We start from the raw sequence: 26,142 nt of genomic DNA, 5'->3' as shown, positions 1-26,142 counted from the left end.
GACATGTCGGAAACATGATTTTATTATTTTAGAGCAAATTGGACAGATCGGCACAGGCATGATGAAATCACATCTGCCACTTGTTATCAAACGTATCCCATTCAAATCGATTATGAGCAACGCGTGATTTCTTGGCAAAAATCAATTCTGCATTCGGAAGCCATTATAGGTCTACTTTCAGAGAATAAATCCGGCAGCTACATGCTACCGGCTTCACCGATACAACAAAGTGTAAATTGTTCTACAATAGCTGACTCGAAAAACATGACATAGTTCATACAGTGTATTTATTTTTGGCACCTCTGTCATGCTTAGCATCCTCCTGTTGAAATAGCAAGACATCAAAAATTCATTAGCCTCCAGATCAAGAGGGGCACAAACAGAAGCAAAATAGTTGGCAGACTTTCTTACATGAAATATAAATCCAATGGTTCCATTATAATCAAGAAATTCCTTCCACTGTTTTCCAATATTTACCTGTAACAAGAAAAAAAATCAACTATACATATATACACACAATCAGAATTTCCTTGTACTATTGTTACTTCTAAGCATTTTAACAGTAAGATTCTGTATAAAACCAAAATACAACAGTATCGCAGGTATCTTCCTTAGTCGGGAGCTATGTTGCCACCAGTGGGGTGTCGCTCATTTCCTCCATTGATGCACATTTCACACATAGCATCAGATGAGATGCATGACACAATCCTAACTTTGCCATCCTCTTAACAAGTACCGCTCTTGGAATATAATATATGATATTGATAACTATTTCACAGTTCTCAAATATTTCCTAAAACATATTACATCTTTCCAATTATATGCTCTATAATAATGATAATTGAAATTTCAATTCATCATATTTTTAAAAAAATAATAAATGAAGTAGGAGTATAATTGAAAAAATAATTGTAAAAAACTATTTAATATCCTATATCTTGAACCAAACAAGCTTATAAAAAATGCCTTATATGCTGGTCCGGAGAGATTAAATACAACAAAACTACTGTTCACAACTGATAATGAAAATCATCATCTAGTAAATTTGGACAGAAATTTTGCTCTCCCCACGAGAAAAATAGACAAACTTTTCAACACCCGAAAAAGTCAGAAAATGTTACCTGAGCTGCTTCATCAGAAGCATTCTTGGTCCAAATAGAAACTCTATCTTGCTTGCCTCTAACATTTACTACCGCTCCACAAATTTCATCTCCATGATCAAATTGTTCGCCAATCATTGCCAGCAACTGGAGTTAGCGTGACAGAATGTTAGTTCATCACGAAGCATTCTCTAAAATTAGTCAATGTTTAAATAAATTAGTCCTTCAACGTTTATATATCATAAATTCTAAACCATACCGTATACAACCAACAGGTATCAGATTTCCCCTTGGAAAATGTGACAGTCCATTTTCCTCCATTAGCACAGACAGGGTCCTCCCATTTTGGCTCAATTTTATCTTTGAAACAATAAAAATCTGCTCCTACAGCCAGCTTGCTAGGACGATGTATGTTGTTGTAAACACTGAATGAACATTTGTAGCAACAATAATCAAACAGTAGAAGTAACTATGAAGTTTAAGGTTGTAAAGAAAACTGCTTAAGAAAAACTAAATAAACTCTGCCCTTTGAAATTGAATCAGATTAAAGAAAACTATATAAAGCTAAACCATAGGCTTTAACAATACAGTTCAGCACTTCCTCAAGGGCAAATAGTGTAAATAGCATGGTTTGTGTCCATCAACATAAAATATGGCGTTTAAGATTGAAAAACATAAAACTGCAGCAGTTATAATTGACAGTTCGCATGAAAAATTACAAACAGATCAAGCAGTGTTCAAAGCCAGTGACTTCAAAAGTTTACATGGATTAATGTGATATTGTGGTGATGCAATATCTATAAACACAATCAATATTAGCTGTAGCCTAAATCTACAGGTTTATATTAACAAACGTCATGGTACATGTGACCAGAAACATGTAAAAGATAGAAAAGGCAAGATAATCAGAGTTAAGGGCCCAGGACAAATCTTCAAGAAACATGTTATGTTGTAATGTACTGATAAGTTCTGAGAGGTTATCACAACAAGCATTTGAAGATAATTATGATCTGTAAAATTTAAACCCATCCAGCATTTCCAACCCTTTTGTGTCAACAATGCAAGTTGTCATAAAAAAATGGAAAACAAATGATGACTTTATTGGCATCTTCATGTGGCATCTAGAATGCAATGAAGCATTTGAGATGTTTGTTCTAGGTAAAGAGATATCTACGAGGTTAATTTATAGGTTGCCATCATTTCCAGGCATCTTCATCACCAACACCCCCCCCAAAAAAAAAAATTAAAAAACCAAAAAGAAGGCATTAAAATTGTGCATATCCTTGATTATTCCATTCTGTCAGCTTTGATTGCTTTTAGCTGCCAAGCTAACCATGTGAATCTAAAATTCCATGTATGTTATCGTTTCACTTTCCAATCCCCTAGCCATTCCCTACCCAAAAAATAAGAAATGGAAGGAATCTGAAGAGAAGCAAATTGCATCATTTCAACCCGAGACTAAAGAGAAGGGGGGGAAAGGACATTTTGATTCCAAGGAAGGAACAAAGCACAAACCATGCCACCAAATATTAACAACAACATTCTATCCATGAGTCACCCGAAAGACTTTGCACCCATGGCCACAAGCATTTTTTTCATCAATTACACAAATTAAGAAAAAAAAAACTAAGGTCCGTAGTACAGGGAAATCCCCGAAACTCATTGGCAAATAACTCTGCACCTTTAGAACTTTAAATAGGCCTAGATTATGTGTAAATAATTGCTTGGCGTTAGTGACTCCATTGTTTCACTATCTTGTGACATATTATGAAGTTAACCGCACGTGACTTAAAACTCTAGAGATTAATGGACAAAAAATAGTTTGGGGGCCATCTTATCATATGTATCATCAAAAAATTAACAGATATCCTCGTGGCGGAGATTATCTGCACAAAATCTGGAGGTTGGGGAATCAGTAAGTGCTTTAGGGTCAAGTTAACTACACAAATCATCTACATAACTCGAAAGTTCCAGAAGTCATGTGTTTTTCGACAAAGGAAATGAGTTCCTTGTTGCTCCAGGTTGTCTATCTCACAAACCTCAACACTATTAACAATCTGATGCACTAAAACTCTTCACCCACGATTAATGTCAGCCAACTCAGTAAGAACCAGACATAAAAACTCAAATCATCCAACCAACTAAAACTAATGTCCCAAGAAGCACTTTTCTGCATTATAAAACATTTTTAACTGAATTTCACAGCTCTAATAAATAATTAACTATTTTTAAAATAATATTATCTTTTTATATTTAAAGACTTTATAATAAATATAAATTTATAAGAACACTTAAAAAAATAATTACACTCAAAAGAATAAAAATATTTTATATTTTTTAATATTTAATTTTAAAAAAAATATCTTTAAATTTTTTAATAGAAGGAATATGTGATATCAACTTCCTCAGTAGCCAAACAAACAAAATCCACATGTAATAAAGAAAAAAGACAGGAAAATGACCTTACCCAAAGAGAAAAAAAAAAGGATAGGGGGACGGCCAAAAAGGGAAAAAAAGCCTGACCTCCAAAACTCCTCAACAGTACTGAAGGTATAGATGCGTCGAATAGAACTTCCCCAAGCGGTTTGCTTGGACTTGGCAGAGGGATTATCAAACCAAAAGGTCCAAGAATTCTCAAGCGGGTGATGCTGATGCACGACGGCGGAAGATGCCTTTGAAGTACTTGAGTCATCTTCTCCGACGATCTCTCCCTCCTCGAGCTCATCCTCGTCGGAGTCACGAACCCTGGGGTTAGGGTTTGTACCACTGGTACCGATCTGATCGTCGGTAATAGTAGAATTTGGCGTATCTTCTGCAGCCATTTTCCCTTGTTTTCTTGGTGCAAGATTATGACTCTCTCCCCTCTTGCCTCTTTCTTGAAGCAGATGAAAATGCTCAAGGGTACATTCTGATAATTAGGTTCGCAAGTATTATTGGTCTGGGCTGGGTTCCTTTTTGGCCCAATGGAATTTTTGGGCTAATTTAAATTGGGCTGAAACTCTGTAGTCCTTTAATCAGGTCCATTAAATATTTAAATCTACCCACACCTTTTTTTTTTTTTAATGTTCATGTGAAACCAAGGTTGGTCCGGTTGATAAAAATTTAGTCCATAATTTATAAAATTGTGGAATTAAATTTTATTATCAATGTAAAAATTTTATTGATAAATAATTTATAAGTACATCTACAAGCATTTTTGAACTTGGATACATGTCTTAACTTTGATAAGCAAGTGAAGTTACCAACAATTGTTGTCTTAGTGAAAAAAGTAATGATTGCTTAAACATGAGGTTTCAAGTTTGAGTGTGCTAATGCAAAAAATATATTTGAAAAAGTTACCTCCAATTAACTGACAGTGCTTAAATACTTAATCAGATATCGTGTGGAGTTTGTATTTCCTTCATTTTTTTTAAATAAAAATTGTTCTTAACTTTATGAAGCGATAGATATAGTGTTTGAGATTCATTTGAATGGAAAAGTGGGAAATATGTGATAAAAAGTATAATATTTATTGAAGATGATTGTGTTGAATTGTAATTAGGCATATTGTTCATTTATGTAATATTTTAAGTTTACCATTTAAAGTTTAAGCTTAGGATGTTTCCTCAAGTTTGAATCCAGGCTTAAGGTTATTATGAATCATGAGAACGAATGGAGCTGAATAGGAACAATGGAATGGAAAATTTTTTTGTTTGAAGCTTTCAAATATATTTTTTAATCATTTAAATTTGCAGTATAAGTTTTTAAATAGTTTTTTTAAACATTTCCTCCCATTTGTATGAAGATATCGAATTTGTATGATATAATTATTGTCACCTTCGTGACTTGATTGTGCGAGGAGACACATTTGTCCATAAAAAGTAGAAAGATATAGAAAGCCTTGATATATCTATAATAATTGATATCAAGATAAATATTCAGTTGAAGTTATATTTACTTGAGAAATAAAATAATGAAGAATTTCACTTCTCAGTACTTTATCAATCATGTTACCATGTGTATTATTTAAATTAAGCTTGATATTACTTTGGGTTTGATTTGGATAATAAATAGTGTTTAAAATTATTTGAAAATAATCACATGTTTCGGCATCTGATTATAATTTAATTTGGACTTAAAATGATATATTTGAATTGTATAGGGTCCAAATTAGATATCGGGCCAGACTGGACCCAAATAGTTTGGCTTATGTAAGGTGCAATGTTTCGCATCATCTGTCAAGGTGCATGATGCTTCTGCTGCAACCGACGACGCAAAATCTGCATTGATGCGTCTGTTCGCAACAGACATGAAGAGGAGAGAAATTGGGAGAGTTTGGTGTGGTTTTTTAATGGCTTTACTAAGATTTGGAGTTCCTAACCCTGGAGCACGATTATAGGGCTACAGTTGCTCAAGGTAACTCATCTAAGCATTTTCCTGCATACTCTCACTTTTTTAAAGCTTCTTTAAACTTTGGTTAGCATTGGGATTTCATTTTTAGAGTTAACTAGCCCTTAGATTTAAACTGAGTGTTTTGAAATTAAATGGGTATTATTTAGGTTATTTTGATGTCAATAAATATGGTAGGATGATTATATTTGAAACCCTAAACATTGTGAAGTGATTTTTAGTGATGATTTCGGTATGCAAAAGTTAAATAAGTAATTAATTAATATAGTGAAGATTTTGAATTCGTTTGGGGGTTTAAATGGTTCATGGTAAGTATTTAATGAATAAAGTTTATTTGTGAAGCCACTTAGTCTGCAAAAAATCAGTGTAAAATTTTGAAGCGTTACATGTATAGCTATTATTCAAAATGATGGCGAAATCAATGGAGATATTTCACATAGAATTCAAGCTGGGTGGTTTAATTGGAGAAAAACTAAAGGAGTTATTTGTGACCGTAAAGTGCCTAATAAACTTAAAGGAAAGTTTTATCGTACTGCTATCAGACCGACAATGTTATATAGTAGTGAATGTTGGGCTCTAACGGGACAGCAAGAACATAAAGTTGGAGTAGCAGAGATGAGAATGTTACGATGGATGTGCGGACATACACGTAAAGATAAAATTCGAAATGAGCACATACGTGAAAAAATGAGGGTGGCACCTATTGAGGAAAAAATGGTAGAAAATAGATTGAGATGGTTTGGGCATGTACAAAGAAAACCAAGGGAGGCACCAGTGAGAAGAGTGAAACATATAACTTTGAGTCCGATTAAGAGAGGTAGAGGAAGGCCTAAGAGAACACTCTTGGAAGTTGTTGAACGTGATCTCTTAATTAATAATATTTCTAAAAGCTTAATAAATGATAGAGCACAATGGCGTCTTGCAATCCATGTAGCCGACCCCACCTAGTGGGATAAAGGCTTGTTGTTGTTGTTGTTGTACATGTATAGCTATGCTACATATTTTACAAGAATTTATAATTATAAAGCTTGCGCGCTTGATTACATGTCGGATTCAAAATTTGAATCCTACATCCTCTCCCCAAGCATGAATGAAGCCTGGGAATTTAATAAGTAACGAGTAATCATAATACAATACACAATTTACAGGTCTTGAAACATCATTGAAAAAGATAACAAAATGCTCAAGTATCAAGAAGAACACTTCAAGAAGATCAAAAAATTAATGAAGATATGGACCGGATCAGATTTCAATTGAGCTTTTCTTCTTGGTATAGATTCAAGACTGCAAATCCCTTCTATCTTTTTGGCTGGTGCTACATTTTAAACAAACCCCATAATTAATAAGAATATTTAACCAAGCAGATTACGAGAGAACGAAGAAATCAAAAGCTTTTTGGTTGAGTTCAAACCTTATTAGAAAGGTATGAAGGACCTTAATAACAAAATTAAACATTGTGAAGAAGCAGCAGCAATGTGTTGCTTTTATGAATCAGAACTAGCTCCCATCTGTTGGACACTACCTGCAACAAACCCATTAAGTGATAAGAAAAGATCAAAAATAGAAAGGATAAAAAAAAAATACATAAAGAAACTTGTCAAAAATGTACCTTCAATATGATTGAATAATGTGGAGCATCTCTGCATAATTTTGAGACCAAAAGGATTACTTCATTAATCTTTATAGTAATGGAATTGTAAATAAAAAGGACCATGTAAACGAGTTATATCTTCTTATTTTTCTGCGTAGGAGGAGCAATAAGTAGCAAAAATAAAAAATTAATGCTTTGACCTACATCAAAATATATATATTTTGCCAGCTATGTTCTCAAATATTTGCCAGCAATAAGATTATTACCTGAATTTAATTCATGAAGTTGCAAGTTTATAAACGTGTTTATCTTTTGTTTTTTTGTGTACGGTGAGCAGTGAGTAGCTAAATTAATGAATTAATATGCTTTGAGCCAGATCACACACACACACACACATAAATATATAAATATAAATATATTTGCTAGTTATGTTTGAACATTTACAATAATTTAAAAGAAACACGAGATTGTTACCTTAATTTAATTCACGAAGTTGCAAATTATGATACTTAAGTTAGTTCTTAAAATGTGTACTTATATATAGTCATTTAATTTCATTTGGAAAATAATAAAAATAGAGTATAAAGTCACTATAAATATAAATACACAACATATGAAATTATAAAAAAACAATCATATCCTAGAAGTTAAACAAGGAACGAGACAACTGACGTGGGAAATCTTCCAATCCAATAAATACCATGCGGGTGATTAAGGATTTTCATAAAACTCAAAAGTAAAGTTGCATCAATTGGAACAAGGGAGTGAGAATAAGTACCTTGTGGATAATTGTATCTCATATCAGGAATTTATAAATCAAAATTATCGGATGAGTGGGATGTGGGATATGCGGCGCATAAGATCTTCATCCTTCTTGAGGTATTTTTCTTCCAACAAAGGACAAACCCAAATGCGAAGCTCTCTTAAAGAAGAAGGCAGATTTTCTCCTGACATTTTCTCCAGCTTGGGACAAAACATGATGTTGAGTTGTTGGAGAGAGGTTAGGTGCTCAAGTCCTTTGCAATCCAACGTCTCCAATTTCTCGAAGATGCAGAGCTCCAGAGCGGTGAGAGTGGCAGGAAGAGAAAAGCCCTCCGGGAAACACTTGACCTTTGAATCACGAATATAAAGGTAAGTAATATTAGTTAGGAGGTGCCACTCTGCTTGATAGGATAATAGCTTGACACACCCTTCAATACGAAGCTCCCTCAAACTTGGCACAAGGATCCCCTCTGGAAATGCTTCCATCTCTGCACACCAATCAATATGTAGCTCTTTTAAATTTGGGAGAAGACCTTCCATGTCATCCGACATAAACTTCACACGATTACAACCCTTGTAAATACCTATATGTTGGAGATTTTGTAGAGGAGCAGTTGAACTCAACACAAAATTGACATTCTGACAATTGATTATGTCTAACCGTTGTAGTGATGGGGGCAAATGAATCATTTGATGTGATGTATTGGAGCACTCCCAGATACTTAATCGTTGAAGATGCAAATGTTTCAGAGAGTGCCTCCAACATTGTTTCCAACATCTGACATCCTGTAATTCCTAGCCTCCTAAGGGAAGGAGGTAACTCTTGCTCTTGCCACCCCACACTTCTGCATCCACCTATCACTAAATCCTGAATTTCAGGACACCTTGGAATAGAAGAAGCCAGCAATGGACAATATTGCATCTCTAAGGTTTTTAGAGAAAGCAACTGGCTAGGTAAATTTCCAACTAATTCGCAGCAAAACCATATTTTGAGTTGTTGGAGTTTAGGGAAAGCTTCCATGTCAATGGAATACCATTCTTTCCACGAAGTCATGTGTGAAAACTGAAGAAATTCAAGAGATGGAAATGGTATCATGGGAGCACATTCACTGGCCTTCAACAACTCTTCGCCAATCTTCTCAATACTTTCTAATCCTTCAATATATAATCTCCTTAGAGCCGGGAGCTGCCCGAGGGGGGGAAGCATGCAACAGTTTTTGCACTTATACAGTTGCAACCAAGTCACGTTGTGGTAGCGCGGACTCCCCAACCAGTCCGGAAATGTTGTGCCCCTATAACTGATTATTTTCAATTCTTCTAAATCCCAATGAGGTTGAAGCTTGTCCAAAATATCTCTCTCTGTTGTTGTATCTTCCACATCGCCATACTCTGACCAATATAATATTAGATCCTTAATGTGCTTCTTCTCCATCATTCTCGCTTCACAGGCTTCGTTTCCATTCTTGACATTCTCTAATTTATTAATTGCAACCCCACCCTTTAAATTTGGCATTTCTCCCAATTCTCCAATCCCGATCCCTTGCTCTTTTCCAACAACAAAGTCACTCAAAAATTGCAAATTTTTTAACTTGGCCAGTCCCCTCGGCATTTCTTTCAAACCAGTGTTTCTAACATCAAGATGCCGCAAGTTTACAAGATCTTGTGTATCACGTGGCAACATCTGCAGATGCCGACAATCTTTTAACTTCAATGTTTGTAGATTGTATAATTTGCACAATGAGTTAGGCAAACTTACAATCCTTTTTGATGAGGACAAATCCAAATGGCGAAGATTTACAAGATCTTGAATCTCATTTGGGAGCATCTCAAGATAAAGGCAATTAACCAACCACAACGTCTGTAAAGTATACATCTTACATATTGACCCAGGCAAGCTTTCAATATTTGTGTTTGATAGATTCAAATAGCGCAAATGGATGAATTCCCCAATAGACTCAGGAACTACCTTTAATGCATGCACACCATGAAGTGACAACATTCGCAAGCACTTCACATTTGATGAGAGAATATGAGAAGCATTTCCATCAAATCGAGAGAGATGGTAAGATCCCAATCCTATAAATGTTCGTAAGGATTTTATTTTTTTGAAAAACTCATGGTCTAAGCATCCATGATTCTGGTAGTTGCATGACAAATGGCGTGTCTTCTTATCAATTTTGTTTCCATCCTTCTCTAACCGAAAGTAAAAGTCTCCAGCAACATGAGTCGCTAAGTCATGAATGAGATCATGCATGACGAAGAACTCATCTCTTTTTTCGAACTGAAGCCCATAATTATTTGGAGAGGTTTGAAAAAATGACCTCGAAGTTAAATCATCAAAGTACCTGTAACCAACTTCTTCTAAAGTCATGTTCCCCTTTGGCTGTTGCAAAAAGCCCTCCGCCATCCACATCAAGATTAATTCCTCCTTACGAAACCGATAATCCTCTGGGAACAAAGAACAAAAAGCAAAGCATTGTTTTAAATGGGGAGGGAGATAATAATAACTAACTTTTAAGGCTGGAATGATCTCATTGCTGTCCGATGAATCCCACATGGCTTCTTTCAGTATTTTATTCCAGTCTTCAAAGTCAGGCTTTGATCGGAAAAGTCCCCCAAGTACTTTTGCAGCTAAAGGCAATCCCTTACACTTGCTAGCAACATCGCTTCTGATTTCTTCTAAGTAAGAATTCACGGTTGAATCTCTGGAATGGAAAGCGTGTGCAGCAAAAATTGACAAACAATCTTCATCAGACAAGACATTTAAACAATAAATTGACGAGATAGTTTTAACCATCAAAGCAACATGCTTTAGGCGAGTTGTAACAAGAATTTTACATCCTTCCACTCCATTGTAAAACAAATCTTTCAAAGCAACCCAGTCAGTGTATTTGTCATTCCAGACATCGTCAAGAACAATTAAAAACCTCTTTCTTTCTAAGTTTTCCGCCAAATGATGTCGAAGAAGATTTAAATCCATATTATCACAAACAAAACCAGGACAGATAGATTTAATTATAGACTGTGCTATTTTCAAATGATCAAATGCTTCAGAAACGCAAGCCCAAGCAGTGAGATCAAATTTTCGCTTCACATCATTATCATTATAAATTAGCTGGACTAAGGTGGTCTTCCCAAGCCCGCCCATGCCCACGACAGGGATCACAGACAACTGGCCACCGTCATCATTATTGAACATAAGCTTAATGATATCTTGTTTTTCTTTCTCTCTTCCATAAACATCAGAGACATTCACATGCGACGTAACTGGAGGCCTCCATGACAAAGTTTCTTTTCCACTTGTCTTTTCTTTTCCACTTGTCTTCTTCAAATCAAGGGCATCTTTCTTTCCCACAATACTTTCAATTCTATCAGTCATATCCTCTAACTTATTTGCCAGGCTCGTATCACGCAAACTAAGAGAAGCAAAGGAGAAAAAGGGCACCTTTTTCTGAGTGGCAGCTCGTGTGGAAATCTCATCCATCAAGTCTTCCAGGTCATAAGCAGCATCTTTGAGTTCATCAAGCCAGTCTTTGACAGCAGGATCGGTGAGTTGTTTGAGTTCAGCATCATTGAGCACGGCTCTTGCAGCAATCAGGGATGGCTTCAAACGTTGAAGGAGCTTGTGGTCGAGCTTCTTTCCACAAATCAAGTTTATCAAGTCAACTTGGTGAGGGGTTAACCTCTCCAGAAGCACATTGAAGACAGCAGAAAGAAGTGCATCGGCCATGATCACTCTGGAAATGAGTGATATTGCTCAAAACAGTGAGAACGCTCGGAAAGTTGAACAGCAGAGAAGACGTTGCAGGTGGGCTTGCTCTGAAGGATTGCAGAGGCAGTGAAAGATAATGTTGTACATTACTGAAACGTTAAGTATTTGTAAAATAACATTAAAAATTAATTTTTTAGCTGTTACTTCTACTGTTGAACCTCTGCTGTGAGGCTTTGCCTCCGTTTCGCCATTTGAATGAATTTCACTGGGAAAAAAAAGGGAAAATTGGTAATTAAATTGGGACGAGGGAGACAGGGAGTACCCTTGGTCGAGATAATAATGAAGAGAGAGGGCACCATAAGTAATCCGTGTGGGGATCACGTTGCTCTAGTTAAAAGCCTGAACACATGTTGTGGAAATTAAAATGACATGGCATGGCATGAACGACGAAGTCATAACTTGTAATTGCAAATCCAGAGAATCCAAACCGGTTAGTGAGATTACCCAAGGCATTCCCGGAGAGGGTCACTTTTATAATAATAACCTTAAAAATCATTAAAGACGTAATGAATATAAAAGTGTTTATCATTTCCTTCACCCCTTCATCTTCTCCAGCGAAACTTTCAATATAATAAGTGTTAATTATTTTTTATTTATTATGATCATTTGCATAACTCTTAATATAAAATCAGGTATGTAAATTGAGCTTGTTATTTATATTGTAAAAGATAATAATCCAAAGAAAATTTTCTCATTCTTTTATCTCCATTTCTTCTCCATATATTTCCCGTTCAAAAATATAAAATATTTTTTAAAAAATTAATGTTTAAAAATATAAAGCATTTTTAATCTTTTAAGGTGTAATCATTGCCTTTTTTTCAAAAATGTCCCTATTAATAATAATTTTATATTTGTTGTAGGGTATTTAATAGGGATAAATATGAAAAAATATGGTTAGTTTGAAAGTAGGTAATAACTTTAATGGGGGTTAAGATTCAGTTAAAAATGTCTTATATTTTAAACAGAGGGAGTATATCTTATTTTCTAATTGGTTATTTTCATAACAAAAGACAAATATTTTATCTTGTGCTATATATAAATTTCTTTGTATAAAAAATTGAAATTCTTTTGCAAAAAACATATCATTAGTTATTTTTAATTTGTTTTCGGTCAAATGTTTATTTTTTAAGTTAACTCTCTGATTTTGTATAAATAGAATAGAAGATTATATATGATTGAGAAAAATTTTTAAAGATAATATATCTTCTCTACTATAATGATATAATAAAATATGACTTGTATGTAAAATTAGATATAATAGTTGAATATATTATAGTGAATTTGTTAAAGAAAAAATTAATTTGTAGGTATTTATGATTTTTTTGTATTTTAAATTATGTTTAAGTAGTTTATTTTGTTTGAATTGAATATTCATAATTTGTCTTATTAGATATGGTAATCCATCAAAATTAAAATCCTTCGACTTTTTCGATAAAAAAAAAAAAAGAATCAAACACCTTTTTGGAAAAAAAAAACACTTTCACATGTTCATTAAAATATTATATAAAATTAATTACAAAATTTACATAATTAGATTATGTCTTTTGAATAAATATATAGTACATATATATAAAGTTAATAAAAAATGTAAATATTGTATTAAATAATTTTTTATTTTTTGACCAAAAGTATTAACTTAAATTTTTTAAAAATTTTAAAAGCTTTTTATTTTGAGAAAAATAATCATTCATTAATACTTTTAACATTCAAGAGTTAACATATAATGGATCAACCTCGAATAAAAATAAACTGTAAAGACTTCATTGAAATTAAAAAAATTATAAATAACCACAAATTAATTATTCCTTTGTTAAATTCATAAATAAACTTGTTATTTAAGTAAGTTTTACATTATTCAACTCGTGGTTAACTGAAGTTAAAATTCTGTAATTAATTTTTTCTTCCCCTTTGCTCATCCATGTTTTTTTATCAAAGATCTTTAAGTTGAATAATTATCCAATTTTTTAAAATTGAATTCATTACAATCTTTCTTTCCCGCCCCTCCTGCCAAGCCAAACCATGGTTATTGGCAAATCAGGTGTGCTTTAGTACTAATTGCTGTGATGAGATCTAATTATTTTATTTTATTTTATTTTATTTTAATAATGAGAGGAATCCAGGTTGATTTATCATAGATCCTGGCAGATACGTTTTCAGTGTGTGTACAGAGGAAGGACCACTTACGCTCAGACTGGAAAATAAAAAATTGTTAAAAGTATAAAATAAAATCATATTTAGATTTGGCGCTGCGACTAAATACTTGAATGCTTAGTTGCTTGGACGGTGACAAGACGCTGGACGTGAAATGGTAGATTTGTCATATGACGCAGTCTCTGACCATCTGTGCTATGCACGGTCTCATTGCGGAAAATTGGGCCACAAAAAAAAAAGGCAAGGGAAAAGAAAATAAATAAAAGGCGTGGAAATGATTGTAAAGGGATTTTAACGTAATCTCATTTTTAATAAAATAATTACATAACTTTAAATTATATTAACTTTTTTAATTTATCTCTATTTTAAAAATATTTTATTTTAAAATTAATATAAAATAATTTATTTATTATGAGTACTTTTTAAAAAAACATAATAATTATATTTTAAAATATTAAAAATATTTTATATTTTAATATAAAATTTTTAAAGAAAGGGGTGCTTCTCATCTCAAATTATATGGCAATGTTGGAGAAATTTTGTTATTTTAAATATAAAATAATTTAAATAAAAATAAAATTTTATTAATGATATTTTTTAAATATTATTCTACAACAGAATAGAGAATTGAAATAATTTTACTTTTAAAATTTCATTAAATGAATAATATTTTTAAAAGTTTATACTCTCTTCAATTTAAATTATAAGACAATGTTAAAAAAAAAATTATCAAAAATATGAGGCAATTTAAAAAAATAAAATTTTATTAATAATAATTTTTTTAGCATTACCCTTGAGTAGAGAAAGATTTGAAGTAATATTGTAACGATTAACAGTATAAGGATATTGTTAAGAGTTTACAGTTTTATTTTGAAGAAATAAGTTGCTAAAGTATCGTTATTATAATTTATTGATACAAATAATATTTTCTCAGACTATTTTATAACTGTGGACGGAGAAAGTATTTTTGTTTTGAAAATAAGTTTATAAAATATCATTGTTACGTTTTACAGATATGTGTAATGTTGTTTTAAATTATTTTATAATTTGGCATTGAGGGGTACTTTTTTATAAAATATTATCATTAACAATTTTTTAAGGTTGTTGCCCAAGTTATAACTTAATCTTCCATATTAATACAATGATATTTTTAAATTTATTGATATATGTTTATTTTTGTTAAAAAAAGTAATTGGAAAGAGTGAGATTGTATTTAGAGCATGGTTTTTTTCGTAGCAAAATATTTTTTTTTTCACACATATTTCTTCAAGAGTGGAATGACAGATAGGTTATAAGGGATCAATTAATTTAAAGTAGATTGTAAATGCCAAGCTTCAAGAATTTATAAGCTTAACTTTTAATTTTGTAACTTCATTATTATGAATTTTATAACTTATATTCTAAATTTTAATAAAAAATAAATTTATTTATCCTTCAATGGTATTAAAATTTAAAAAATATATTATAAATTTATTACAATAAAATTATAAAATTAAAAGATGAACTTGTAAATTTTAAAATTTTAATATTCGAGCTTAATTTAAATTATTTGATTCTCTTAAGATTCATCTATCATTCTTCCTTTATTCAAATGTACTGAAGAGTTAAATTATATGAATAAAAAAAAGGTGAAGAGATATTCTGGGGAGTTTGAACTTGACGAAAAATAGGACAATAATTTGTGGTTAAAAGAAAAGGCAGGACGATAATTCATTCCTGGGACCGATCACGTTGCTTTGGGTAAGGTTCAATTTTGAATGGCACTCCTGATTGAAGAAACGTGCTTCATTCATTATGGGAATGAAAAGATCCAATTAATCTTGAGTGAGAATGACAAAAAACTATTGTTGAAATACTTAAACGATAATTAAGAACGGTCAAATGTAATAATTCTAAGAACTTGGTTTTCAATTAATTTTGATGTGACCCCTGCGGAAATAAAATTACCTTAAAAATAATTACTCGTATGCATAATTTCATCAAAAATTTTCTTATAAATGACAACTAAATTGGGACGAGGGAATACCTTAAAAATAATTACTCGTATGTATAAGTTATTGTACTGTAAAAATACAAATATTTTATTGTTAAAAGCTGCAATATTATTGTTAAAAGTTAAACCTCAATATTTATGTTTTTATAAGACAAATTTATAAACTTTTATTAATATCTTAAATGTCATTCTTCCTTGGTTAAATGCCTCTGTGAAAATTAACATGACATGAACAAAGGAAATTGTAACTAGTAATTGCATATCCAGAGAATGCTAGGCGGGCAGTTAGATCAGCCAAGTGTATACTCTGAGGACACTTTTACATGAATAACCTTAAAAATAATTAAAGATATTATGAATATTAAAAGAGGGTTCATTTTCTTCACCTCTTCATCTTCCCACGTAAAACTTCCATTATAATAAGTGTTAATTATTCTTTATTTATTATTATCATTCATATAATCCTTAATATAACATTATACCTATAAAAAATATGTTATTTGTATTATAAAATATAATATTTTATAAAAAAAAATTTCATTCTCTCATCTCTATTTCTTCTCCATATGTCTCATTTTTTTAATTGGTTAATTTCATAACAAAAGACAAATATTTTAACATTAGTTATTTTTTTAATCTTTTTTTCCCAAAAGTTATTTTTTAATATAACTCTTTCATTTTTCATGAATAGAATAAAAGATTTTATATCACTGAGAAAATATTTTTAAAGATAGTACATCTCCTTGACTATGATGATGTAATTAAACATGATTTATACATAAGATTAAATAAAGTAGTTTGAATATATTATAGTGAATTTGTTGAAGGAAAAATTAAGTTGTAGGTCTTTTATGATATTTTTCTATTTTAAATTATGTCTAAGACTCTAAGTAGTTTATTTTGTTCGAATTGGGTATTTATGTTTTGTTTGAACATATGCCAATCCATTAAAATTAAAATCCATCAACTTTTTCGATTAGAAAAATTAAACTCTACACTTTTATATTTTTTCGGCCAAAAAACACTTTCATATGTTCATTAAAATGTTATATAAAATTAATTATAAAATTTGTATAACTCAAAATTTATATAATTAGGTTAAGTCTTTCGAAAAATTTATACATTTAAAAAATTAATAAAAGATATAAACATTGTATTGAATGATTTTTTATTTTTGGCCGAAAGTATTAAATTAAATTTTTTTTAAAATTTAAAAAGTAATTTTATTTTGAGAAAAATAATCATTTATTAATAATATTATTACTCAATGATTACTATATGTAACAGATCAAACTATAAGGGTTTAATTAAAAATGGCTACTTATTAATTAAAAACTAATTATTTAGTAGTTAAAAGATAAAAATCTAAAATCATTTTTAAATTAATCTCCTAATCAAGAACGGTCAGGGCCCCTTGTCTTTTCCTTTGGAGGTTCAAAAAGCGAAGAGAAATTGAGGTGGAGACAAGAAGGACAATAATTGATCCGTGTGGGGACTGAGGATCACATTACTTTAGTTAAAGCCTCAACACGCGGAGTTGAGTTTTCAGAAATTAAATTTAAAATCACAAGACATGACATGAAGTAGTAATTTGCATATTCGTTGGGCGGACCTAAAATTTTTATTAAGACAAAATATGTTTTCCTTCATTTAAAAATATAAAATATTTTTAATTTTTTAAAATATAATTATTATTTTTTTAATATTTTTATTGATAATAACTTTATATTTACTGTAAAATGTATAATAAAAATAAATATAAAAAAATAAAATTAATTTAAAAATAAATAATTACTTTTTTTAGGTGAGTTTTGATTTAAAAATGGCCTACATTTTTAAATGAAGGAGTATATAATAATTAAAGCAAACTTAAATTTTTATATATTAACAACCTAATATAAAAACTTCAATATATATATATATATTTAATTTAATCAATGTTCCAAATCAAATTTATATGTATTCAAATATAGTATAATATTATTTTTCTCTATCTTACTTTTAAAAATAATTTAAAAATTTTAATTAAAATAAAATAATTTCATTAACTAATAACTTATAACCTATAAAGTGAATTAAATTATGCTTCTAAAAGAATCCTAATATACATGATTGCAGGGAGTAAAATGTATTTATGAATTTGACTTGTATGCATAATTTTATTTAATTTTTTTATAAATGATACTTCTTTCATCTTAAATATATAATAAAATTTGAAAAAAATTATAAATACAATAAAATATAATATTAATATTTATAAATTTATTTTTTCAAAACAAACTATTAATTTTAAAAAATTTATATATACACATAATTATTATATTATATATTATTTTAATTTTTTCCCATTTAAAAGAATAATATTAAAAAAAATCATTAATAACACTTATTTTTTCAGTACAATAATTGATCCATGTGGGGACCACTTAGTTAACGCCTCTTCTTGGTTTTTTTTTTTTTTTTTTGAGGGGGGGCCACGTTGCTTGAGTTAAAGCCTGAAGACCGTTTGTGAAAATTGAAAGACATCTTTGTAAAAAAAAAAAAAAAAGAAACTGAAATGTGACATGACACTGAACAAGGCAGAAGCACTAGTATTGCATATCCGGGGTGGGTTTCTTTTCTCTGTTTTTTAACCTTACTCTTCACTATAAATGTGAATAGTTTAAATTAAATTATATTTTTAAAAATTATTAAATTTAAATTTTTAAATTTAATTTAACAATTTAAATTTGTATTAATTTTTTACTTTTCTTTTCTTGCAGGGGAGAGATTTAAAGAGCTATTGAAATTATTTTTATTTTATTATTTAAAAATTAATCTTTATAAAATATATTTTGAAATAAAAAAATAATAACAATATGTGTTTTTTCATTCTTTTTATTTTTCATAACAATAATTTCAAAATATTTAAAATTTATTTTTAATTTTTATTATTTAGAATAATATTTTATTTTTTTGTTTTAGGAAAACATTTTAAAAAAAATTTGCTAAATAAATTTTTTTATTCTCTCATTTAAAAAAAAAAACACTGTTTGTTAGAATAAATTTTCAAACAAGCCCCCGACGTCCCTCTTCCCGCCTCTCCTTCTCGCTTCTCCTCATCTCTCGCTCCTTACCTTTGGTTAAAAACTAAAGGGTTCAGATTTTTTATTTTTTAAACAATCATCATAATATTATATTAAAAAATAAATAAACTATTAAAATTTAATCTACATAGTTTAACTGCAATAAAATAAATAAAAAATTAATTTATATTCATAAATCCGTTGGTCCATAATGTGCCACATTATAAGGATCTTAAAAAGAAAATGACGGGAAATTTCCCCCAAAAAAAAGAATGATGGTTATATCGTGGCAAAAATCTTGAAAAATTGGTTGTAAAAGTTTATTCATACAATGTAATCACGATGAAGAACTTGAGAGTATTACCAAGGGTAGAGCCAAGCATTACAATCAGGGGTTTGAGATCACAGACCATATACTATCTTTAGGAAAAAACAATATATATATATATATATATATATATATCAACATATAACTAATATATATAAGTAAAAAACTGATAATAAAATCTCTTTAAAATATGTAAATAATAATCAGGTATCTTAAAATGATTTAATTTAATTTTTTTAAAGTTTCAAGGTACCTTTTTAACATTAATAATTTTATGTTAAATGACTAAATTATATCTTATTTAAAATAAAAATAATAATTTATTCTTTTTACAAAATACTCTCTTTGTCTCAAATTTATATAACAATGTCATAGAAATTTATTATCTCAGAATATGAGACAATTTAATAAAAATAAAATTTTATAAATAATAATTTTTTAAATTATTAAGTGGAGAAAGAATTGGAAGTAATTGGAAATATAATTATATTTCATAAAAATATTTCTAAAATTTATATTTTTATTTTAAAAATTTATAAAATGTTATTATTAAATTTTGTCGATAAATATAATAATTTTGAGACTCAGGGTGACAATATCTGGAATCCAGGTGATTTATCACAGATACTGACAGATATATTTTCAATGTGTGTAAAGAGAAAGGACCGCTTATGCTCAGACTAGAAAATAAAAAATTCTTAAAAGTGAAAAATAAAATAATATTTAGATTTGGCGCTGAAACAAAATCCTTGAATAGGAAGTTGGACGGTGACAGAGCGCAAGACATGAATGGTAGATTTGTCAAACGAGGCACCTATGTGCTGTCCACTGGCTCATTGTGGAAAAGTGCGCCCACAAAAAAAGAGGTAAGGGGAAAAAAATAAAAGACGCATGGAATGATGCTCCCCTGTCAACTTTTAAGAAAATTTGTTATTTTAAAATACTTCCTAAATTAAAAAATAAATATTTTTAATTAAATTATATCTTTTAATAAATAATTATTATATTTTTAAATTAATTTATTTTTTTTTTTATATTTTTTATTTGACAAAATGTTTTATTTTAAATAAAATAAAATAATTATATCACTTTTGTAAAAAAAAATAATTATACTTTAAAATTAAAAATATTTTTATTTTTAAACATTAACTATTAAAAATTGTCTTACATTTTTTTTTAAAAAATATAAGATAATTAGATAAAAATAAATTTTATTAATAATATTTTTAAATATTACGTTTTAAGTGGTATGAGAATTAAAATAATTATAGTTTTAAAGTTATATTGAATCAATGATATTTTTTAAAAATTCACACTCCTTTTGGCCCAAATAATAAAACATTATAAGTATATTTTATGTAAAAATATAAAATAATTTTAGAAAACTAAAACTTCAAGGATGCTTTTTCAATATTACTTTTCAAGTAAAAAAATTAATAATATTATAGTGTAATGATTAATAGTGTAAGAATATTTTTAAAAAATTATAATTTTATTTTAAAAAAGTAAGTTGCTAAAATATTATTATTGTGTTTTAGTATATGCGCAAGCTTATTGTAATTGTTTTATAATTTAAAATAAAGAAAGTACTTTTATTTTGAAGAAATAATTTGTAAAGTGTTAATATAAATTATTAATATGCATAATCTATATCAAATTATCTAATAATTTGGGATAAAAAGGGAACACTTTTTTTAATAAAAAATTGTCATTAACATTTTTTAAGTTATCACCCTGGTATAACTTAATCTTCCATATTAATACAATGACATTTTTAAATTTATTCAGATATATTTCTTTTTGTAAAAAATAATTGAAAAGAGTGTAAGGTACACATTTTTATCAAATTAAGGCATCACATTACAAACAAAGATGAAAAGATATCCTGTTGCAAAAAAAAATTATTTTTTTTATACATATTTCTTCAAATGTACTGGAGAGTTAAATTAAATGGATAAAAAAAGTGAAAAGATATTCCGACGGAGAGTTTGAATTTGATGAAAAGTAGGAGGACATAATTCATTCGTGGGACCGACCACGTTGTTTTAAGTAAGGCTTAATGGCAATCCCGATTGAAGAAACGTACTCGATACAACATGAGAATGGAAAGATCCAATTAATCTTTAGTGAGAATGACAAAAAATATTTTTGAAATACTTAAATGATAATTAAGAACAGCCAAATGTAATAATTCAAAGAACTTGGTTTCAATTAATTTTAATGTGACCCCTGTGGAAAAAATTACCTTAAAAAATAATTACTCGTATGCATAATTTCATAAAAAATTTTCTTATAAGTGGCAACTAAATTGAGACGAGGGAGCACCTTGGTCGACAGTCGAGACAATAATGAAGAGAGAGGGGACAATAATTGATCCGTGTGGGGACCACCTTGCTTTAGATAATAATGGGAGAACGAGACTGAAGGCCATACAAATATTTTATTATTAAAAGCTAAATATTATTGTTGAAAATCAAAACTTAACAACAATATATTTTTAGGAGATTATATTCAATAAAATTTATAAACTTTTATTAAGACTTTAAATGTCATTCTTCCTTAATTAAAAGCCTGTGTGGAAATTAAAATGACATGACATGGGATGACAAAGGATGTTGTAATTAATACTCCCTCCATCATGTATATATAATATTTTTAATTAATACTGTCATTCTTTCAAATAATACTGCCTTTTGTTATGAAAACCATTTTCTACAGGATATTTCATTCAAAAAGTAGGATATTTGAAGTTTAAAAAATATTTTTTCATTTTTTAACTATATAGAATAATGTGAGTTTAGTAATTATATATAGAAATGTTGAGTATTTGTTTTAAATAATAACAAAACTGAAAATCAAGTCTATTTTTCATGAGACCAAAAGAATTCAATTTACTTGATGTGTGCTCGACATGATGTTGGAGGGCCATGACTTTCTTCCAAGATAACTTTTTTTTTTAATATATAAAAAGATAATATATTGATATATTTTTCTTTTCTTTAATATAAATCAATCGGTATCCTGAAGTATTTTAAATTCATTATCCGTCCCAGACTAATCCAGATCCCTTGAGAGAAGACCTTACGATGATAATGGGGTACCAATAGGACGATCTCTTTGAGGCCATGTTAATTATCACGTCTGTTACTTTTCAAGTTTCGAACATTCACCTTTGAGAATGCCGATTGTAGTACTTTCCAACTACCGATAGCCCATCGGTTATTAATATGTTTGTTGTTTCTCTATTTATCTCTCTTTTGTTTTTTCTTGTTGCCAGACTGATGTTTTGGGCGTCCAGTTTTTACTCTAAGGGGCCTTTTCAAAAGAAACCACTAGCCTAGACAGTCCGGAATCGGTTAACTATTGTTGCAGTGCGGTAATTCTGTAATTGACTTTTATTTTGCTGTGAGTTCCTATGAACCCATGATCTCAGTCCTTCATGGTTTTCTTTTTAAAGGTTGTCTAGGTTCTCAAATTAATTATGCAAAATATAACTACGTAAGTTAAAGTGGTAAGGTTTCATTCAATATATTCTGTGACACAGTTTATTTTTTAAGTATAAGAAATAGGCTTTTTTTTTTATAGATAAAGCGAAACCATGGGCAAGTTAGCCTATCTTATCCCTCCTTCTTTCTCTATCTCTTATCAGTATGTTCTGCAGCTCATTTGGTGCAGTACTGATATGATAGAAACCATGCATAATAGATAATCCTTTCTTGGCCAAGAGATCCGCTGCTCAGTTTGCCTCCCTATGCACATGCCTCGTAACAACTTCCCAATCACGAGCTATTAGAGTTTTAGCCTTAGCGATTATGCCAGCCTCTAAATGATTTTCATTAATTTCCATGTCCAGTAATGAAATTAAGAGTCAGATTCTAGAATAACATGCTGATAGACCGTATCCCAAGTAGTCTTTAACCCATGTACACAAGCCCATAGCTCGGCAGTCAGGTTATCTCTTCCATCCAGTCTGTGAATGAAGCCAATAATGAAGTTCCCATCAGATCCTCTGATAGATCGCATGCACCGGCCTGTGAAGTATGAGCATATGCACCATCTACATTTACCTTAACCCATCCGTTCCTTAGTGCTACCTATCTCATATCTTCCTTTGTTCTAGGTAGCATATCATTTGTATTGCATAGTAAGGTATTTTGGGCTTCCCTCATGCACCTCATCATTGCATGGGAACTTCCAATAATTGTCTCATTGCTGACTTTTTTCTATTCAAATACAAAGAGGTTCTGTCTCTTCTAGATCCACCAACTAATCACACCAAAGAGCACTCCACTTGCCCCCCAACCCATGTTGGTTAGAGATATTCCACCGTAACCATTCTATGAGCTCCATATCTTTAAATTGTCTCCAAACTGATGGATGGATCATACTCATCCACAACAATTCAATTTGATGACAATCACAAGCACATGGAGTAAGGTTGCAGATTCCATGTGTCAACTTGGGCATATGTTACTTAAACTCATCCCACGCTTACATCTAAAAACATTGGTAAGAAGTCTTCTTTAAGAGGCTTACCACAAGAAGGTTCTGCATCATTGCGGGACACCTTTTTTTCCATATATTCTTCCATATTCGATCATGATTCGAACCAAAACGGCAGAGCCAGTCATAAGGAGACTTGACAGTAAACATACCACTTCGATCCCATTTCCATCAAATATTACCTGACCCTGTATCCTCAAGCCCTGTCTTCACCGTCTCCCACATTGCCTCAATAGTTGACCATATATTTGATCCTGGCCGCTTTACGTAAATTTTAAGAATTAAATCATCTCCACACTTGTATTTGCTTCGGATAACTCTGACCCAAAACTCGTCCTTTTTCTTTACCAGACTCCATCCTAACTTTATGAAAAGAGACTGATTTTGAAGTCTAGCATGTCTCAATCCTAGTCCACCCGACTTCTTTGGCTTACACACCTTATCCGTGCAACAAGAGATACCTTCCCCCTATCCCCCGTTTTGCCCCATAAAAAGGTTCGATTATGTTTATCAAGCACTTCACACATACTGGCAGGCAAATGAGCTACTTGCATAATACATCCAAGTATTGCAAAAGTAATAGAAGAAATTAAGGTGGTTCTACCCCCTAGAGATAGCAAGTTAGCTTTCCAACTAGACAACTGAGCTGTGACCTTATCCACAATCTCCTGAAACATAGTCTTGTCTACTCTTTTATGATGGAGAGCAACACCCAAATATTTACCCAAATCTTCAGTTTGAGCAAAACCAAGCAAATTACTAAGCTCCTTACATTTATTTGGGGTCACATTATTAGAAAAGAACATTCATGTTTTAACAGAATTTACCTTCAATCCCGAGCTTTTTCAAAAGTTGTCAATAGTCTCTCGAATCATTTCAGCCTATACTAATGTAGCCTTTGCAAAAATAATAATATCATCAGTAAAGAATAAGTGAGATATAGGCGGTCCCCTCTTGTTCAATCGTATTGGTTCCCATTTCCCTTCATCCATTTTTGCCTAGATTAGATGAGCCAACTTTTCCATATAGATAACAGAGATAGAGATAGAGAGAAATAGGATCTCCTTGTCTCACTCGTCAAGATGTAGAAAAGCATTCAGCTTTATCGCCATTCCATAAGAGCTACATACTTATAGAAGAGACACAATTGATAATGATATCAATCATATTTTGAGGCAATGCCATCTCCTGCAAACATTTAGTCAGAAAATCCCACCTAACACAATCATCTGCCTTTTCAAGATCAATCTTAATTATCATGAATCCTTTCTTCCCCATCATGCGTCTCATGGAGTGAATAACCTCCTAAGCAACAATAATATTATCTGCACTATGTCTTCCTGGCACAAAGCTACACTAATTAGGAGAGATAACATAAGGAAGGAAACCCTTAATCCTATTAGCCAACACCTTTGTTATCACCTTATAGATGACATTACATAAGCTAATAGGTCTAAGTAGAGCCGGTAATTCAGGCGAGCCTGGCTCAATTCGGGCTGGACTTATTTGGATCAGGCTTTAAATATCGTACCCTTTAAAAAAAGCCCATATAGTCAAGCTCGACCCTAACGTCTTCTGGCTTTGGGCTTATTCGGGCTGGCCCGAATACCCGGAACTTAAAAAATTTTTTTTTTTGCCTTTTTTGAACTAATTTTAATTTGTAATTTAAAAGCTATTTTTTTTCTCAAATAATATAAACATAACAACACATTTTAGATTAGTAAAATACATGTAAAAAAATTATTAAAATACATTAATATTAATAATAATAAAATTTGAAAAGTTAATTGCTTAATTTAACAACAAAGGCATGCTATGAAGTACCAATAAAGCTTATAAAGGTTCAAATAACTTAAAAATCAAAGTTTAATAATACATAATTGCATAATTCCTTCACAAAAAAGATGAAAATTTCACAATAAAGTTCAAAATATCATGCTCAAAAGTCAAAACATTATGCTGTCAATTTTCTTTAATTCCCTATTCCTCTTGACTCTCTTGATTGACATTATCATTATCATCCGAAGCTGCATTTGAACTCTCAGTGAGCATATCAACTGGTGAAAATTCTTCAGATGATTTCCTCTCATTTTCAATCACTATTTCATTATCTGTAATAAATGAACAAGTTTTGTAATATAATTTAGTAAAATTTGCTTCTAATCAAGAAATAAAAAAAATATATGAAAATAATCACATATTACCATCATCTTGAAAGCCACGCAACCAATTACGGGTGCAAATCAGAGCTTGAAAATTATCAGGAAGAAGAGTGCTCCGGTTTTTGTAAGAACACGTGAACCAATGCTGAATGCAGACTCACTTGGCACTATAATGATTAGAATGCTAAGTATATTAGCTGCCATCTTCGAAAGAATTGGAAATCTACCTTTATTAGTATTCCACCAATTAAGGACATCCAACTCTTGATATACATGAGGCTGAAGTATTACTTCATCTAGATAAAATTCAAGCTCAGACTTGCCAA

General features: G+C 30.5%; 3 protein-coding genes across 5 annotated transcripts; all 3 read right to left on the bottom strand.

Moving 5' to 3' along the window:
* Positions 1–127: 127 nt before the first annotated feature.
* On the bottom strand, positions 128–3,990 carry LOC129285376 (eukaryotic translation initiation factor 4E-1-like). Its single transcript, XM_054921042.1, has 5 exons — positions 3,624–3,990; positions 1,360–1,525; positions 1,122–1,247; positions 412–477; positions 128–322 (listed from the first exon to the last, which is right to left on the bottom strand). The coding sequence occupies exons 1-5, from the start codon at positions 3,920–3,922 to the stop codon at positions 275–277; spliced, it is 705 nt and encodes a 234-aa protein (XP_054777017.1). The 5' UTR covers positions 3,923–3,990; the 3' UTR covers positions 128–274.
* A 2,535-nt stretch (positions 3,991–6,525) lies between these two features.
* On the bottom strand, positions 6,526–11,907 carry LOC129284930 (putative disease resistance RPP13-like protein 1). Of its 3 annotated transcripts, XM_054920449.1 has the most exons (5): positions 9,599–11,907; positions 7,859–9,523; positions 7,099–7,129; positions 6,901–7,011; positions 6,526–6,804 (listed from the first exon to the last, which is right to left on the bottom strand). In XM_054920449.1, the coding sequence occupies exons 1-2, from the start codon at positions 11,570–11,572 to the stop codon at positions 8,408–8,410; spliced, it is 3,090 nt and encodes a 1,029-aa protein (XP_054776424.1). In that variant the 5' UTR covers positions 11,573–11,907; the 3' UTR covers positions 6,526–6,804; positions 6,901–7,011; positions 7,099–7,129; positions 7,859–8,407. The 3 variants fall into 3 exon arrangements, with proteins under 3 accessions (XP_054776424.1, XP_054776421.1, XP_054776422.1); XM_054920446.1 differs by having other exon boundaries at positions 7,859–11,904; XM_054920447.1 differs by having other exon boundaries at positions 6,526–6,798; positions 7,859–11,904.
* An 11,105-nt stretch (positions 11,908–23,012) lies between these two features.
* Positions 23,013–24,932, bottom strand: LOC129286191 (uncharacterized). The gene is made up of 4 exons (XM_054922209.1): positions 24,785–24,932; positions 24,116–24,384; positions 23,837–24,017; positions 23,013–23,182 (listed from the first exon to the last, which is right to left on the bottom strand). Exons 1-4 carry the CDS (start codon positions 24,930–24,932, stop codon positions 23,013–23,015), a joined length of 768 nt encoding a protein of 255 aa, XP_054778184.1.
* Positions 24,933–26,142: the final 1,210 nt, after the last annotated feature.

The sequence above is a fragment of the Prosopis cineraria genome, unplaced genomic scaffold (assembly GCF_029017545.1).
Source record: "Prosopis cineraria cultivar Desert tree isolate PC_DT_omini unplaced genomic scaffold, ASM2901754v1 PC11, whole genome shotgun sequence".
Lineage (NCBI taxonomy): Eukaryota > Viridiplantae > Streptophyta > Magnoliopsida > Fabales > Fabaceae > Prosopis > Prosopis cineraria.
This window is presented reverse-complemented; position numbering and strand designations above follow the sequence as displayed.